This window comes from Panicum virgatum, chromosome 5N, assembly GCF_016808335.1.
Source record: "Panicum virgatum strain AP13 chromosome 5N, P.virgatum_v5, whole genome shotgun sequence".
Lineage (NCBI taxonomy): Eukaryota > Viridiplantae > Streptophyta > Magnoliopsida > Poales > Poaceae > Panicum > Panicum virgatum.
In genome coordinates, this window is record NC_053149.1 from 44,492,868 (window position 1) to 44,510,161 (window position 17,294).

Here is a 17,294-nt window from a genome sequence, read left to right on the forward strand (position 1 = left end):
GCACTGCACAACCTCTGCTCAATGGTTATGTTGAATTCCAGCATTTTTTTCTTACCATCATTAATTACCCATCCTACACTGGCTTAGATGAAAGAACTTGACATTTTTTTGTAGTGCACAATACCACCACTCAGTGGTATATAGTAGAGAGATCTAACCTTTCATTAGTGAGGATAATTTATAATTATTTTTTAGATATAATTAAGGGGTAGTTTTTTCATATGCTCTAGCCGACCTAGGCTCCAAATGAAATGGACCTTGACATCTTTCTCATGTTACCCTTATACCACATGTATCACTCATATATCCTACCTATACTATTAAAAATTTCAATAATGTACAATAATCTAATCCATCCTGTGTTTCTATACTAATCTTTTTCAAATACAAGCATGATTGCACTTGCAATAGAAGCCAGGTGCAAGTCGCTGTTTTTTGACAAAGAAGACGACCTGAGAGTTACAATGTGGCAAATTGAAAAGTCTCAAAAAGAATGCCAGTTGCCAGGTGTGCCTCTCTTTTTTTATCAGATCAATTATTTTTCGTCTGCTTTTACATGAATGCTTGAGTGTATTCATTGTGCTCTTCTTTTCCGGGGGTATCAGCATTCTTCGTCTGCTAATCCTTGGCTTGGCTCTTGGCGGGCTAGGCGCAACCGCGCAAGGCGTAGTACGGCCGTTGAAAGAGCAGTGCGGCTGGCCAGAGGGCGGTGCGCCGCAGCGTCAGGGCTAACATTTTTGGCTAAAATGGAGGCCGATCAGCAGGGGATCAATCCCTCCCGTTTCATAAAAAAAAGGCGGAACACTGTTATCTTTTCTTTTTTAAAAAACTAGCAGGATGACCAACGCATTTGCGCAGCTAGTATCAATATTTTAAATATATTTTGTATTTTTATCTAACTATTATTCATAAACTCAAATCTTTCTAATCACATGCTACTTGCTTCAGTAATCAAGAGTGCTTCTCTGCTGCTATATCCCATAGGTATGCACGATATGTAGCTTGATATGCAAAACAGTGGATATTTTTATATTTATAAATAGAAGTATATTTTAATAGCACTGATGGGTAATTTATAAACATGTATATGGATATTTTAGGCTAATTTTTTGTAATTGCAGTGGTGGGTAATTTTAATTTTTCTTTTTTTCTCCGATTAACATGAGAATTTCTAGACCTTGAGAGCGAACGTGGAGGTTCCATTTGTTAGCCAAATAATAAGATAATAGAAGATGGATAAATGTCCAGCCTCTACAGCCACACACAGCCAAATCCATACAAGAGGACCCTGTTATTCATCTTGTTAGTTTGGCCACTGCACGTTGAAGAGCAGCAATTCTGCAAGCTCAGCTGGCTCAAAAAGTAAATTGTTACCACCGTTTCGGTTTCAACAGCAGTCAGATGGGAAAAGAAGTATAAACTGGAAAAAGGTAGAAGCCAACGAAAATTATGTCAAGTTAATTTAAATATCAACTCATTTATATCTCTGGAGCAAATGTTTTACAGTTCCAGTGGCTCAAATGTATTAAAAAGCCTAAGAAAAAACATTACACTGGTTCAATTTGCTCAGGCAAACTGAAATCAAATTAGGATAATGAATTTCAACTAAACCCCAATCAACAAAGCTGAAAATGGTAGGCTAAAATTAAATACTATGACATCTATCCTCTGGACTCTGGAGGCAGTCTCCTCCTTTGCATCTTAAATGCTTCACTGGATTGCTCTTTGCCGTGCAAATCCCGGCTGAAAGGAAGTGAAATGCAATGAAACATCAATAAAAACAATACAGATGCTCAAAAACCTCCAGCATTAATCTTGTGTGAACGCAAGAACTGAACGTTTTTTTATTTGAAACACGAACTGAACAGGTTATTTATATGTCTATACCTGACGCAGCATGGAAGGACCTTTCTTATGTGTCTCTGTAGCAACATGGCTTCGAGTCTTTCTTGCATTGGCAGCGAGAACTGAAGGGCTGTCGCCTCCAATGTCCCAGAAAGTACGCTTCTTCGCAGTTGGGGCTGGCGATGTGAACCGGTGGCTCGGGCTTTTCAGTTCACCTGCAGCTGATGCATCTCTCTGCGCCTTTCGCAGGCTTGCCCTCGTGACGACTCTTCTGTCACCTGTTGCCTCTTCACAGTAGTTGGAAGCCTTCCTGTTGATCAGGTCGCGGATGAACTCCTCCTTTTGCTTGAGCTGCAGTATGTGCTCCTTCTTCATCTTCTCTATTTCGGCCTCCAATGTCTTAACTTTCCTCTGGAGCTCCCCAACCTTTGTGTTGTCGGCTGCGGGCCTCTTGGAATCTGGTGTGTTGAAGTTCACAGCCAAGATAGATCGCTTGACCTTTCTTTGAGTTGAGCACGGAGTTGAAACGTGAGACGAGGGAACCGGAGATTGCTGTGGCGATGTGTTTGAAGCAAGTGACTGAGCCTGAGCCGTCAGTAGCTTTTGTTGCTGCTTTACCAGTTGCTCCCTCAAGACACCATTTTCCTTCTGCAGCTCCAGTAATAGCTTCGCTTGATCAGTTTCAGAATCTGGTACATTCAGAACCTCTTCATTCTCAATGGTAAGTGCCTATAAAATCATAAAATGATTACAATTAACCATGGTTCTACTGAGTAGAACGTAAAATGTTTAATCACAAAATGACAGTATAAGACCTTTGTTTTTATCTCCTTTGCACGATCAGCCCAATGAAGAGTGTTCTGTGTCTCACCGAAGGTAAGGTTGGAGGGGCTAATATTGGCAATCATCACAGTATGGCAGGATCCTCCAAGTGAGTCCTTCAGGAGTTGTGTCAGCTTGGAATTGCGATAGGGTATGTGCTTCTTCCCCTCCACAAGGGCATTGATGCAGTTGCTGAGCGCAAGAAGAGAGCGATTAATGTTTGCTCCTTCAATTGACCTCTGTGTACGTTGGTCAGTTGCCAGAGCTCTTTCAGATCCAGCAAGGTCTATGAGAGATAATTTTCCTACTCGTGTTACTATGTTAACTCCATCCATGAATCTATATTCTACAATAACCTGTAAATTATCAAAGGCAGTGAGTGGTTTTGATCTAGGAATTACTCACCAAAAATCAACTAAATCTAGGAATCTTACTTGCAATATCGCATGGGAGCGTGATGAGGTCTCATTTACTCGAGTTGGTTCAGTTGTTCGATTCTTGTTACCTTGCTGAAGTAATTTCATAACCTACAAAAGAAGAAAATATTCAAGTATAAAGATTCCTACCATTTTGCTTGAAAGCCAAGCAAGTTAACCATACCCAATAAATAGCTCGATACCTCGTCTGTGGAATATGCTCTATATTGAGTAAGACCTGCAGCAACAGTTCCCTGAAATAGCACAAACATGTTTTCTGTTAGAATAGCATCAGTAATGAGGCTTATCGAATTTTATGGAGAGAACGTAACAAAAAGACACGTATTCAGAACTGAAAATTGATGTATTTGACTACTCATTTCACTGATAATAATAAAATTTAGTACTTTTCATTATCAGAACAGAGTTTTTTTTCTGCAGCAGGGTTTACTTTTACCATACTCAGTACTAACAACTAGTTAGGATTCACTAATAATAATCAATTCACTGAACAAAATTTGCTTTGAAAGCATGGTTAAGCAGTTGAATTCATGTACCTGCTTATCTTCTCTCAAGTGGAGGGGTCTACCAGGAGACAGCAAGTCCCTCACTGTCTCATTGTATATCTCAAGGTACGACAGTTGTATTGAGTAGTTGCCGTCATAGCTCCTCTGCCTCACCTTGGAGAACAGATCCTTTATTGCAAGCACCATTACGCCAGGGCTTTCCATTGTCCCAAGCATGGTGTAGGTCTTGCCGGCCCCTGTAGCACCATAGCAGAACACTGTCCCATTCCTACCTTGCACAACACCCTCCACAAGGCCTGCTGTTCTGCAGAACCAGAAACAGAGAATTAAATTTAAACAAATTATTGTGATAGCCTTGCAAATGATTAATACTGGAATAGATGTCATGAATATTGGTCAGTTCCAACAGTAACATTGAGCTGTCACTATCAGATAACTAAGTAAACAAGGACATGAATTCTGCATGAAGTAGAGGCATGGATTTTTTGTCTGCAATTTTTGTCATTTAGATGTGATAAGCAATTAAAGAAAACAATACTAGTACTATACTCGTCACGAAATGAGTGACACGTATCTAAAATAAATTATCACATTGTGCAGCTGCATCAGCAGATTCAAACGTTAGCATCATCAGATGTAAGCAAACAACATTACAAAGCTTTGGTCTTCTTATTGACAAGATAACCAAATAATAGTCTGTAATATAAGTATATGATTGAAAATTGGGTGCTATATTTATACTTTTACATCTGATAAGCAAACAACAACAACAACGTAGCCTTTTTTCCCCAAGCAAGTTAGGGTAGGCTAGAGATGAAACCCGAAAGAAATAAGTTCAAGGTTCAGGCACATTAATAGCTAGTCTCCAAGCGCTCCTATCCAAAGCTATCTCTTTAGAAATATTCCAATCCTTAAGGTCTCTCTTAACCGACTCATCTCACGTCAGTTTAGGTCCACCTCTACCCCTCTTTACATTATCGACCTGCTCAAGAACCCCATTACGCACCGGCGCCTCAGGAGGCCTTCGTTGGACATGTCCAAACCATCTCAGCCGATGCTGGGTAAGCAAACAATAGTATAAAATCTTTTATGAAGGTGGACATTTCTGTTTTGCAGGATTATTTTCCAACGGATAATCAAACTAATACAATCCTATCAACTTGTGAGGTTTCATCAGCAGATTCTGCTTGTCATCATCACATAAGGAAAAAAGTAGTCTGAAATTTTTTGTTGTTTTCATATTCCGTAACAAGATGAGCAGATAATACATTAACACTATGGAATATGTGCATTAATCGAAAATTGGGTGCTCCATTTGCATGTAGCCTGGGGATGTCTGTGCTCTTACGAGGTGCTGTATATTTCTGCCTGCGTCGTCGAATCAGGGAAGGCAGAGTCGAAGCAGAAATGGCGGCCCCGCAAACGCTTCAGCCTGAGGTAGTCGTTCTCCGAGGCGTACTCCGTGAGATACACTTCCTTTTTGTTGACGATCTTGACACAACTCCTCGACCCGGCCTCCTTCTCCTTCCTCGACATCGGACGCAGCCTCACGAACACAAGGATTCGGTTCTCCGCCGCCTCGCCAGTTCCAGCCCCGACCTCCGCTGCGGCCTTGAGCTTACCGCCCACGGCGCCTCCCAGCGAGAGCTTCCTTGCCGACGGCGCCGGGAGCACCGGAACCCGAACCGCGCCTCCCAGCGAGAGCTTCCTTGCCGGCGGCGCCGGGAGCACCGGAACCCGAACCGCCTTCTTGATGGGGCAGGTCATGGCGTTGCCGGCGTGGCCCACCACGTTCTCCTTCTCCTGCGGCTCCGCCGGCCGCGCGAAGACGAAGACGTGGCTGTCCTTGGACGGCGCTCGCGGCTGCGGAGGCGCCACCGCCACTTTCTCCCTCAGCACCGCGGCCTCGGGGACCAGGGCGAAGGCGTCGCGGTGGCGCACTGCCACCCCGCCGCCCTGCTCCTCCTCCTCGGCGTTCTTGGCGTTCTCGTCGTTGACGACCTCCGCCGCGCTGAGGGACCGGATGCTGCGGCGTAGCGGCCGCGCGACGGCCCCTCCTGCCTGCGACGCGGCGATCTGCTGCTTGTGCTGGTCGTAGAGCAGCGTAAGCGCGCGCATCTTCTCCTTGAGCCCGTGGTGGTGGCTCGCCACGCCATCGCGCGGAGCCGGCGCCGCCGACGCCGAGCCCCAAGCCAGGGCGCCCTCGCCGCCGCCGCAGGCAGCCGTGACCCGCGACCGCGTCGCGACCGGCATCGAACCCAACGCCCTCCCGTTCCCCAGGACAAAAGATCCAGAATCCTCCTCCAATTCCCGGCAAGATGCTCGAACCGGCGCACCGGATCGAAGAATTTCTCAACACCGAGGACGAAACGCCCTCGAATTCCGCAAAATCTCCGGGCTCGACGGGGGCAGGGGTCTCTTGATCTGGGAGGGGATGCGGAGGAAGAAGGCGTTCGTCTCTTGTAAAGCGAGTGGTAACAGTAGGGCAGCTGGGGCCTGGGGGACGACGTGGTGGAACCGGGGGAACGCCCTGTGGCCGTCGGATCAGAACGGGGATGAGGACGGACGGCGGATGCGTGGACGGGGGTTTGAAATCCCGGGGAGGGATCGAGCTCCAACGGTCGGGTTCCGTAGGCTCTCGCCTCGTCGCCTCGTCGCCTGGGACCTGGCCCTGGGCCCTGCGAGGCTACAACGGTCGAGAGGTGCTCGCTGACAGGAGGCCCCGCGGGCAGGCTAAGCGGCTCGCTGATCGCGTGCTCGTGTTGCATTTGACCTGCCATGGCGGTGCTGATTTTCTATGATGGTGCGGCGGGTTAGCAGCTGGTAAACTGACGCGTAATCTGCGCATGATTTGGGTAATGATTGAGAGTTGAGTGATTCGACTGGTGGGGAAGGCCAAAATATGAAACTAAGTACTTGAGCTGCCGGCTTTTGAGTTGTACTACTGGTTTTTGTTTGGATTTTCGATGCACGTGAATGTTGTTTTTAGGTTGCCCAAACAAATTCTTCATGGATGGACGGACTTCAGGAAGCAACTTCTCATGCAACCGCTTACAATTACAGTAGACTTGTAATTTCCTTGAATTTCATTTTCATTTGTATTTCTCGTTGTTTGACTGGGTTATTTTCTCTCCCCTTTGCTCTGCATAGATGGGTTCTTAAAAGCATCTCCAGCAGACTCTCATTCCCTAATAATCTTCTACTATTGGGAAAAAAATGTGCTTCAGCAGTTCCCCAATACATATCCCTTTCCCCAATAACTATTGAGATGTCTCAATATTTCACCCCTCTCTCCTCAAATAAAAAGAGGCTTCATGCTCTCCCAATATGTTATTGTATTGGGACAAGAGTATTGGGAGACTGCAAAAGCAACTCCCCCCAATAATCCTAAAACTGCTATTGAGACATCTCCCAATACCAGTTATTGGGAAAGAATTATTGGGGGACTGCTGGAGATGTTCTTATCCCTGCCATCTGCGCTAACGTATCTACTTCGTCTCTTTGAAGTAATGCTCAAAGAGACAGCCCACATATTGTCATCGCAGGGGCCTATCTTATGTCTCATTGGAGGAGATAGAAGTCGGCCCGTGTAGAATCCTGGAATTCTTTTGTCAAATTGTATTTAGTTAGTTAGTATTCCATCGGTTTCAAATTATAGTTTATTTGACTTTTTTTTTCAAAATCAAACTTATCTAACTTTAACCAAATGTATATAGAAAAAAACACCAACATCTTAATGAGCCAACCAGTCAGCAGTGCTTTTCTCGCCACCAACCATAGCTAGCCGAACAGAATCAATATCAAATTAGTTTCATTGAATCTAATATTAAATACAGCTAGATAATGAACTTGTCTAGTATTGTAATTGTTATTATATGTTTATACTTTTCTATAAATTTGGTCAACTTTACATAAATATTATTTAAGATAAAGGTACAGTGAAGTAGTGTGTAATACTATTTTAGTAAGGAAAAAATTCATTTTTCTCCTCTTAACAATTTATTTTGTCCACTTAACCTCCTGAAAAAGATTGAGGCTTAATTTACTTTCCTAAAATATTTCAATTTATCCAATCTACCTCTACTGAGATTTCTCCTTTTGATTTCTCCTCATAAAGTATACTATGATGCCCTATGCTAGAAAAAATATATTATGATTTTTTATAAATATTTTTCATGCTGAATTGTATCTCTGTGATTAATTCATGTTAAATATTTCGAACCTACGAAAATAACCATGATATTTTGAACATAGAGCATCATGTTCTCTATACATTTATAGAATTTGAACTTAAAACTCAATTTGTACGTAGAGAAAAGAATGAGAAATATCATTATTAGAGCATAGATTGGACTAATTAAAATTATCGGGGGAGTAAGTTGAGCTTAAATTTTGCTCAGGGATTTAGTGGACAAAGTGAATTGGTAAAGAGAGAGTAAAATAGACAACCTATAAAAATAATTATTTGATACGGTAGCTAAGATACGAGACATCTCTATTTGATATGATTGAAACGATGAAGGTGTATAACGGTGATAGAAAAGCACTTGTTTAACAGGGCCCAAATGAAAATACGATGCGAACAGGGCCCAATAGTTTCAAAGCCCAAGCTTATCGGCACCGGGCGGCCCACCGCTACTACGCCTAATGGCAGGCAGCATTTAGCAGCAGCGGCAGCTTGTAAGCACGCATCCGGCATCACCACCCCATCGGCGTTTCCACCGCCGATCCCCCACCCCGCGCCAGCCACCTCTATGGCCGCCGGCGGAGGCGGAGGTGGGGACATCGGCGCCGACTCGGAGCGGCGCCTCAAGAAGGCCATGGACAAGCTCTACCACTTCCCCAAGCCCAAGCCCAGCGGCCCCGGCGGCTCCAAGCCTTCCTCCTCGTCGGCCCCGGCTCCAAGGTTTTGCCTTACCCTTGCTCGCCCGCCTCTCCCGTGCATCTCTCTCCATCTGACTGTGGCTTTGACGTGCGTTTGATCTGATCTGGCGCGACAGCTCCGGGAGGCCTGTGGGGAAGGCAGCGGCGGAGGCGGCGAGGAGGTTCGGGCTGGTGCGCGGGTCGCGGCTCCCGCCGCAGGTGACGGCCATGTCGGCGATCTCGCCGCCGCCGCCGTGCCGCCCCTGGGACCGCGCCGACCTCATGCGCCGGCTCGGGTCATTCAAGGCGATGACCTGGTTCGCCAAGCCAAAGGTCCAGACACATTTGTACAGTACCATTTAGCTTTGTGCTGCTTATTAGATTGATGGTATTCTGGTGGGCACCTGCCACTGATTTTATGTAAACCTTTTACTCCTCTTTGGAGACGTTGCATATTTTGTAACTGAATGATGTTTATTGAGCTAATTTTTTGGGTACCAACGCTGCACTTTTTTGCTTAGTACACTAGTTAAAATGCAAATGAAGGTTTGGTATGTTCTGTAATTTTGTCGATTGGTCAGAGTATGTATTTTGTATTGTGGGTAAAGTTTTTTTTAAGAGCTGGGTGGGTAATTGTGTCCTGATGTAGTACTACAGCTGATGATCATGCGTTCAGGTGGTTCGTATTGGTGGTTGATAACTAGTTGCTTTTTCCAGGTTATTAGTCCAGTTAACTGTGCTAGAAGAGGATGGATTAACATTGAGCCAGATGTTATAACATGTGAAGCTTGTGGCGCCCGGCTCCTGTTCTCCACTCCTTCCTCATGGACAACACAGCAAGGTCGGTGCATCTATGCTGAATTGCTGAGTCTATGACTAAAGAAGACATTCTTGGGTGCTTTTCTCATAGGAAAAAGTCCAAATTACTCCCTCAAGTATAACCAAAGTCTGATTAACCCCCTAAACTATGTTTTGGTTCGTTTTACCCCTTAAACTATGTCATTTGGTTCATTTTACCCCTTAACGAAATTTGTTCTTTTTATTCCACCACATATAAGTTGAATCTTAATTTAAAATTTTGCATGGTGGTAGTGGATATCACAATGCATTTTAATAAAATGTATTATGAATTTTTCATCAATATGTTTTATATAATTTGAATTTCAAGAATGAATTTATTAGTAAATATCTTACTCTATCAAATAATGATGAAAAAAATGATGATATATTTTTCTAAAATACGTTATGATGTACGCTATCATCCTGTAAAAAACCAACTTATGATTCCACTTGTGTGTGGAGAAACAAAAAAGAGAAATTCCATCAAGGGGTAAATTGTACCAAATGATATAGTTTAGGGGGTAAAATTAACTAAAACATAGTTTAGGGGGTTATTTGGACTTTGGTCATAGTTCAGGGTAGTAATTTGGACTTTTTCCTTTCTCATATAAAATACACACTTATGTGAATTTATGTCAACAAATTAGAAGTCCTTAATGTCTGTGTAGTGATGATTTATTGAATGCTTATAACACATTCTGTTTTCATCTGTAAGAGAGCATATATGCTTCATTTAGGTTGATATGGCATCTCTGTTTATATTCGCTTTTATTTATCGGGAGCCGTGTTTTATGCAGTTGAAAAGGCTGCTGCTGTTTTCAGCCTGAAGCTGGACACTGGGCATAAACTTCTATGCCCATGGATTGATAATATATGTGATGAATCACTTGCCTTATTCCCACCGACGCCTCCTCCTGTTTTAGTTGAGAACTACTATGAGTGTTTCTCCTCTCTGCTGCGACTTGTAGCACTTCCAAGAATTTCGTGCTCTTCTCTGGAGATCATGAAAAAGAGGAGTCCACAGCTAGAGCAGTTCCTATCAGAACCATTCTCTTCATCAGTTGTCCTCAAAGGGCGATTTGTGCTTACTGAGGACTCTACAATTAAGGATTTGGATGATGCTTTTCAAGATGCTGACACATATTATCAGGTGATTTTTCTTTTTCATCTATTGGTGGAGGTGCTGTGAGATTTTTCTTTATATGTTCTATACAGGAGCCCATGCTGAATCGGCTAACTTTTTAGGTCTGAAGTGTATGATATTGACCCTGCACAATGCTCATATGCAACTTTTTAAGTGTGGTATTACTGTAACTGAATAAGTTCTGTTTAGTTAGAACCTATTAATGGCTGTAGTTTATATCATGTTGAAACATCCAGTGGCATATGCAATGAAATATGCTAGGTCTGATCTGAAATAATACTGTGCTATTAGGAAAATTTAGCAGTACCTCTCATGAAGCAAATGTAAACCTATAAAATATGCTTAGAAAATAGTAAGACATGTATTACATTGTTAGGTTCTAAATAAAATAATCTCCATAAAAGGAATAGGGTCCAACTGCATGTTTGAGAACTTAATTATGTCTGTAGCAACCTTATTTGTTGGTTTTGTTGGAATTAGAATGTTTTATCTGTATAGACATTGACCCTTGGTCTTTGCGTATATTGCACTGTTTTGACCGTTGACTAGAGGTAAAATTGCATTGACTTGTGAATAGTAAAGGGCAAAATCACAAAGTTAAAAAAATGAGGACAAAACTACAATTACTCTTGAAAGCAGGGGCAAGAACACCAAAAAACCTTCTATATTCGTTCATGTAGATATCTGTATTCCTTTACAATCTTTTTTTTAATGGCGTTTCTGTGCTGCATCAAATCATTCAACTCTCTTCCAACTTAACACTTAATTTGTAGCAGGCACTGAAGATAATAAGTTTATGTGGATGGGAGCCCCGTCTACTTCCTTATGCTATTGACTGTGGAACTGAATCTCATTCGGATGCCAGCTCTAGCCCTAAATTGGCCCAACCACAGCAAATAAGTAAGACAATGGAGGATCGTATCATACTTTACTCACCTAATGATGCTAATGGTGCCCGAGCATCTGCAGATGCTAATCGAGAAGATCAGCATTATGATCCATTGTCAGTTGTTTTGGATTGCCAATTTTGTGGAGCATGTGTTGCCTTGTGGCCTTTTTCTCTTGTAGAACGACCTCTTCAACTCTTTAAGTTGGTTTCAGATTCTAATGGACAAGATGATAAGGACAATGGACATGCCAATGTAGTCTGTGGAGTAGGACATTCAAAGGATGCGAATATTGGCTTTAATTTCACCATTGCTGGTGGTCCTCCACCAACTAGACAGAGTTTCCGACCAAAAGTTTCATTTCCTGTTGTTAGTCGACATTTGAAAGCTGACTTGAACTCCCGTGGCAATTCGCTTTCCTCTGGAAGCGATGGCCACATGGTTCCTGTTGCTTCGAAGGCTTTAGGTTCCATGAAACGGAAAAGAAGCACGGATCAGCCTGATTTGTTGGAAGGTGATACCGATGATGTTGATACATCCCCCATAGGAGCAAAGTCACACCAGCCTGGGGATAATTCTGAAAAGAGCATGCCAAACCCGGAAGTGATGAATGAACAGGAACAAGGTGGTTCACATTCAGATACAGATAAGTATATTAATATGGATGGAGCTTCCAATGAAAAACAACCAGAATCAAGTTCTCCTTCAAGAAAAAGTATAACAAGCACAGATGCCGCACTTGATCAACATGGATCCGAACCTAGATTTCCATCAGTTCAGGGTACGAATGAAGAACCTTCTAATGGTGTGACCCTGGCAGAGACCCATGCCAACAATTCCAGGCCAACTGAGCTCAGCACAGTAACAAAATCATTAGTCAACAAGGAAAAAGGTGCATATGGGCCATCAGGTAAATAAGTCATTTCTCTGTAGTTGTGACAATTGGAAGGGATTGAAGCCAGTAAGTCACTAAACAAGTAGTAATGTGAAATTGAAGGGGATGGGGAAAAAGGCTTATAGTACGTGTAACTTGATAGCGGTTTGTTAGCCTACCTTCATATTGCTGTAACTTTTGATTATAATTAGAATATTGAAAGGAAAAAGTGTTTAGCACAAACTGCTCTAATGGTGCTGAGTTTTCTTTCTTGAGGCATATTTTTTTATTTATTCTTACTACTGTCTTAAAGAATTAGACTGAAGACTCTGCATGTTTGCCATTGTTTTCTTATGTTTCTTACTTTTGTTAATCTAGTTAAGATGTGATGAAAATTCTTCATCAGTATCCACAGTTCTTAATTGTGAATTTTCGCTTTCTGTGACAGAAAAACAAGGATTGTATGACAGAATGAATGAGTTTGATCCTATCAAGCAGCACCGGACATTCTGCCCTTGGGTTTCCCCTGATATCAGTGAATCCTTGCCTGGATGGAGGCTGACTCTCACAGCATTACTTGCTCAGGACAAAAGATATGATGGAGACTCGCGAGGGGAGGTTCAGATTGGCCTTCTCGATGAGGTAGGCTCCTTCCATTGAATCATGCCTTGTATCACTAGAACACATCTCATAGTTGGTTTTCTATGGTTCAGGAGGATGACCCTCTTACATCTGTTAGAAAGCTTTTCATGACACCACCTCCGAAAAGGCGGAGGATACAGCAATCAGAGAAGAGCTGAGAACTGCATCCACTTGTTCGAAAGGCTGGGGTTCGAACTCAAACAGTTAATCATACCAAGGCACAAAAGCAGAAAGCCATATGAATTGGAAGTCGGAAAATTTTACGCTGATGTTTGTGCGACGTACAGATACTCCCGGGCAGATGTAGGGAAAGGATGAGTGACTTGACCAACTATTCCAGAGCGATACTGCCATCATAAAAACCATTGAGCTTCCACTTCTCGTTGTGGTGGTTAGAAAATGTAGAAGCTGCTTACCTCTTCCCCGTTTATAACCAGCTTCGCTGGGCATACACACCGTGATTTTGTAGCTTAGTAATGTTGTTGCATTGCATTGGTTATTATATTGCTGCACAAGCGCCTGTAAACTGTTAAACCCTGGAAGAATTTTGATATGTGAAAACAATTTGACTCCTTGCTGATTCACCTGTGGCTGAAACATCTGATGTGCTTGAAGTACAGAATCCAGTTTGTAAAAGGGCTTGGCAACGGCACTGCCGTGCTTGTGTCTTCCTGTTTCGAGCAAAACAAAATGCTTGTGCCGTGCCACCCATGCCCCATGGCTTCCTGACGCGAATTGCGTGCGGCTGCATAACGAGTACTGGCGACATGCCAATCGTGTTGGGTGATTGGTGTCCGCCTCGTGTTTAGCCTTTATTCCCTCGTAACTGATCAAGGCAGGTCTAGGATGAACCGCCGGTGGTCTTTAATTCGATCCGGCTTTGGCACAAAAATCCGTAATCTCTTTTGCCCATTCAGACAGCTCGAGTAACGGAGCCCTATGCTAGATGTTGAGCCAGGCTGTTGGGCCGGTCTAGCTAGAACTAGCCCGTCATCGCCAAATTTGAGCAAAGTGATTGCGTCGCGGATGATGACGGCTTTGGGTTGGCCGATTCCAGATATTGTTTTGAATGCAATAAGATTTTTTTTTTGAGAATTTGAATGCAATAAGATGAGAAGAAGAACGGATTGTTTCGCAAGTAGGAGTACAACTGACATGAAAATGGATGAGAGCCTATCTTCGTCGTGTCGCCGCAAACAGTCATATGTTTTGATATAATCTAAAGATAACGTCTAGGCGTTGCACGATAATGGAATGTGATTGCTTATTCGATGATAATCCAACAAGTCCCTTAGCTTGTTGTCCTTCATCATTAATTGTTTAGTTAGTTACTGGCCCCCGATACATGCATCTCTAGCTACTTGCTGATCAAGATTCAAGAATAATGTCGACGACGGCTGCATGCTCACGGGTCACATGGTATGCGGTCAAAACTCAAAAGAGTTCCAGCGGAAAAGAAATAAGAAACAAGTTTAAATCCTCGCCAATAAAAAGGACGCAGTTAACGTACGGCCAGCCGTAAATTAGGCCGGCCGTACGGCCTGCCTTTTTTTTGTTATTTGGATAACATATTTTCCCTTTTTAATAAAAAAACTACTATTCGAGTGCAACTTCATTATCAGAGGAGGATAAAGACAAAAAAACATGACATCAGAGCATGCAAAAGCAATCTCAAGTTTAAAAAAACTGTAACTTTACACCAGACCATCGAAATTAAAATCTGATTGCACCATTAAGTTGCCCTCAACAAAAACATCAAAACAAGATCTCACTTCAATATATTTCGATGATATTTTTTCTCATGCAGTCCCAAAAAGCAGTTTTGTTAAAAGTTGAAAGTATATTGTAATAAACTCTGAAGCAATTTAGAATAAATGTACAAACAATTTAAATAGATTGATTAGAAGCAAAATTAGAGTAAAATATACAAACAAACAACATTAGAAGAAAAATGCATATTTGTTTTCCTTCTTGACCACATCATGACCTGCAATGCTTTTAAGAATCTGTACATTGTGCATCTATACAAAGAATCATCTCCGACCAAACAAATGATATGCTACCATACAAAACAAAGTGCATCCATTTGTATAAGAAAAACACATGTACTCTACATTTCTTACCGAACATGACATGCTTTTACACAAGATTCTAAAACTGAAACACTCAGGGCAAGTTTTGTTGCAGCAGCCGCTGAACCAATATTCTAAAATTGCTCTGATGGCTCAGTTATCATGCACCAGACTTCAATAAAAACAATCCACTCTACAAGTTACTGGGCAAAAGCAGAAATCGAACATATTCACATGCAGCATATGCTCCCAGGCAAATCATCCAGAGTTGCAACCAAATATGCGGTTGGTGCGTCCTTAAAGTAACTTTTTCATTGTGCTAAATCTGAATCAAAACAGCAAGTCAGGCCCCATTCACATCACGCATGATCAGGCAGCATATGCACAAAAGAACATCAACTCAGTCATTTTAGAATTGCACGACCTACCAGTATTGTTTTTCTACAATTTTCCTTTCTGCAATGGACATGTATTAGACTAAAAAAACAGATCAAGCTAAATAATTAGGCAGCTAAATAATTAGTCACTGAATTGCCTTTTCTTAACACATTATTGTACTTCAAACTTGCATGATTGATGAGCTTACTTTATAAGCCATACAAAAAAAAGACCAAATCAGTGTAACAAAAATTGGCTAGCCACATGTAATACATGATAGGAGAGAGAGCAGTATAGTTAATTTTCTTCTCTCAGCTTCACATCACCTAGCTAAGTCGCTAGCTTGTTGGGAACGCCATAAGCATTTTCGATCAAACCAGAAAAAGAAAATGACAGAACTGGTAGTACTCTCGTTCGTTGGATGGAAGTAGGAACTAAGGTTACCAACTTTTCAGCACAAACAAATTAGGGATCCCAACCATCCTAACAAAAACATTAGGCAGGTGGAGAACTAGGTTGGGTATCCTAATAATCAACAGAGGCACTCCAAAAACAAAAGGTCATTGGAAATTGGTTAAGCAAATGCATTGTTTTGCTTATTCGTAACCAATATTTTGCTAGTATTAACAACGATTTTAACAGTTATTTGTCTAAGAATGATACTTCGACTAACTGAGAATAGAACTTTGCTTGACAAAGAATAGCATTTTGCCCAAAATGGGAGCAAGACTTTTGTCTAGCTAGGAGTAACATCATTAACTAAAAGAAAATAATGTTATTGCCGAATGAAAATCATGTTATTGTTATGCCTAATGAATTATAAAATACTCAAACAAAATTGCTTAATGAAGTATATTATTATGCCTAGATAGAACAATATTATTGCTTACTAGGAACTAATATTATGTCCTATATAGGACAATTTTATGGAGAATCAACATTACTGTCTATATAGAACATCATGGTTGCATAATTCCTCCTATATTATTGCCTAATTTAGAGTTATTACCTAATGAAAAATGGAATGGAAAGATATTCAGTGTTGTTCAATTTCTCTAAACGAAGTCAAGCTGCAGCTACCTGCTTCTATTAAAACATACCAGTAAAAGCTACTGGACAGGTCGAATGAGATGAACAAAAGCACATGAGCTAAAATTCATTGTACTGAATTCAATTCATGGCCAAAAGCAAGCAAGCCATGATTAAAAAACTGTAGCCAGCAGTTGCATCACTATCGCATGAAAAATGACATCTAAAAATTTGCTGGATCGCTGAGCTGCTTACCTCCCTAAGCTGATGACAAATGTTGGCACGCTGTTGCTGCTGGTGGGGGTGGCAAAACAATGGTTGCTGCGGCTGTGCCGATCCAATCAAAGAAGAGATGATGAGATCATTTTATCCATGGGATCTTGTTGGCATGAAGCAGAGAAGAGAAACTACAACAAATGCAGGTAACTCCAATCGAGTAGAATAGTACCAAGAGGGTAGTGCCTTTCTTCAGAAGCTGAACATTGTTTCCTCAGAAATCCATGTGCAGAGAATGCTGAAAAACAAAAGCAGATCAGGAAGCTAGGTTGTTTGTTGGTGCCAAAAACCTATCACATGGCATCTACAAAATGAAACATCCAAAATCAAATGATGGCATGATCATTTAATTATATTTTGAAAAAAATGCTTAGACAGAATTGCTTAAACAAGTGTATTGTTATGTCTAGATACAACAATAAAATTGCTTATTGGGAATCAATATTATTGCTTCCACATAACAGTTTTATTGAGAACCAACATTAAAATACTTATATGAGATTGAAAAAACACATAAGTGATCTAATTGAAATGGTTATGAGTTTTGCTAAAAGTGCATACCTTCTACCATAAAAAAATCATATAGTAAACTCAAAAAAGCATAAATTGGTTGCAACATGGTCTGTGTGAGCCTGCTCTTAACACCAAACACCAAGCAGGAACTAAACTAGTAGAAAAC

The 17,294-nt window shown here is 41.7% G+C and overlaps 2 protein-coding genes across 2 annotated transcripts; one reads left to right on the forward strand and one right to left on the reverse strand.

Moving 5' to 3' along the window:
* Positions 1 to 1,452: 1,452 nt before the first annotated feature.
* Positions 1,453 to 6,146, reverse strand: LOC120675828 (kinesin-like protein KIN-8A). Its single transcript, XM_039957038.1, has 7 exons — positions 4,959 to 6,146; positions 3,641 to 3,914; positions 3,287 to 3,337; positions 3,102 to 3,194; positions 2,661 to 3,023; positions 1,888 to 2,574; positions 1,453 to 1,743 (listed from the first exon to the last, which is right to left on the reverse strand). Exons 1-7 carry the CDS (start codon positions 5,861 to 5,863, stop codon positions 1,711 to 1,713), a joined length of 2,406 nt encoding a protein of 801 aa, XP_039812972.1. The 5' UTR covers positions 5,864 to 6,146; the 3' UTR covers positions 1,453 to 1,710.
* A 2,135-nt stretch (positions 6,147 to 8,281) lies between these two features.
* Positions 8,282 to 13,444, forward strand: LOC120673381. Its single transcript, XM_039954186.1, has 7 exons — positions 8,282 to 8,516; positions 8,611 to 8,806; positions 9,191 to 9,314; positions 10,111 to 10,463; positions 11,234 to 12,254; positions 12,667 to 12,860; positions 12,932 to 13,444. Exons 1-7 carry the CDS (start codon positions 8,365 to 8,367, stop codon positions 13,016 to 13,018), a joined length of 2,127 nt encoding a protein of 708 aa, XP_039810120.1. The 5' UTR covers positions 8,282 to 8,364; the 3' UTR covers positions 13,019 to 13,444.
* The last annotated feature ends 3,850 nt before the right edge of the window (positions 13,445 to 17,294 follow it).

Excerpts from the sequence above, each read along its gene's own strand:
- LOC120675828 (XM_039957038.1), bottom strand. The coding sequence starts at position 5,863 with ATGCCGGTCGCGACGCGGTCGCGGGTCACGGCTGCCTGCGGCGGCGGC. Across the intron at positions 3,915-4,958 it reads GCAGAAATATACAGCACCTC|AACAGCAGGCCTTGTGGAGG; the intron begins GTAAGAGCACAG and ends CTGGTTCTGCAG. Across the intron at positions 1,744-1,887 it reads GTCCTTCCATGCTGCGTCAG|CCGGGATTTGCACGGCAAAG; the intron begins GTATAGACATAT and ends ACTTCCTTTCAG.
- LOC120673381 (XM_039954186.1), top strand. The coding sequence starts at position 8,365 with ATGGCCGCCGGCGGAGGCGGAGGTGGGGACATCGGCGCCGACTCGGAG. Across the intron at positions 10,464-11,233 it reads ATGCTGACACATATTATCAG|GCACTGAAGATAATAAGTTT; the intron begins GTGATTTTTCTT and ends AATTTGTAGCAG. Across the intron at positions 12,861-12,931 it reads AGATTGGCCTTCTCGATGAG|GAGGATGACCCTCTTACATC; the intron begins GTAGGCTCCTTC and ends TCTATGGTTCAG.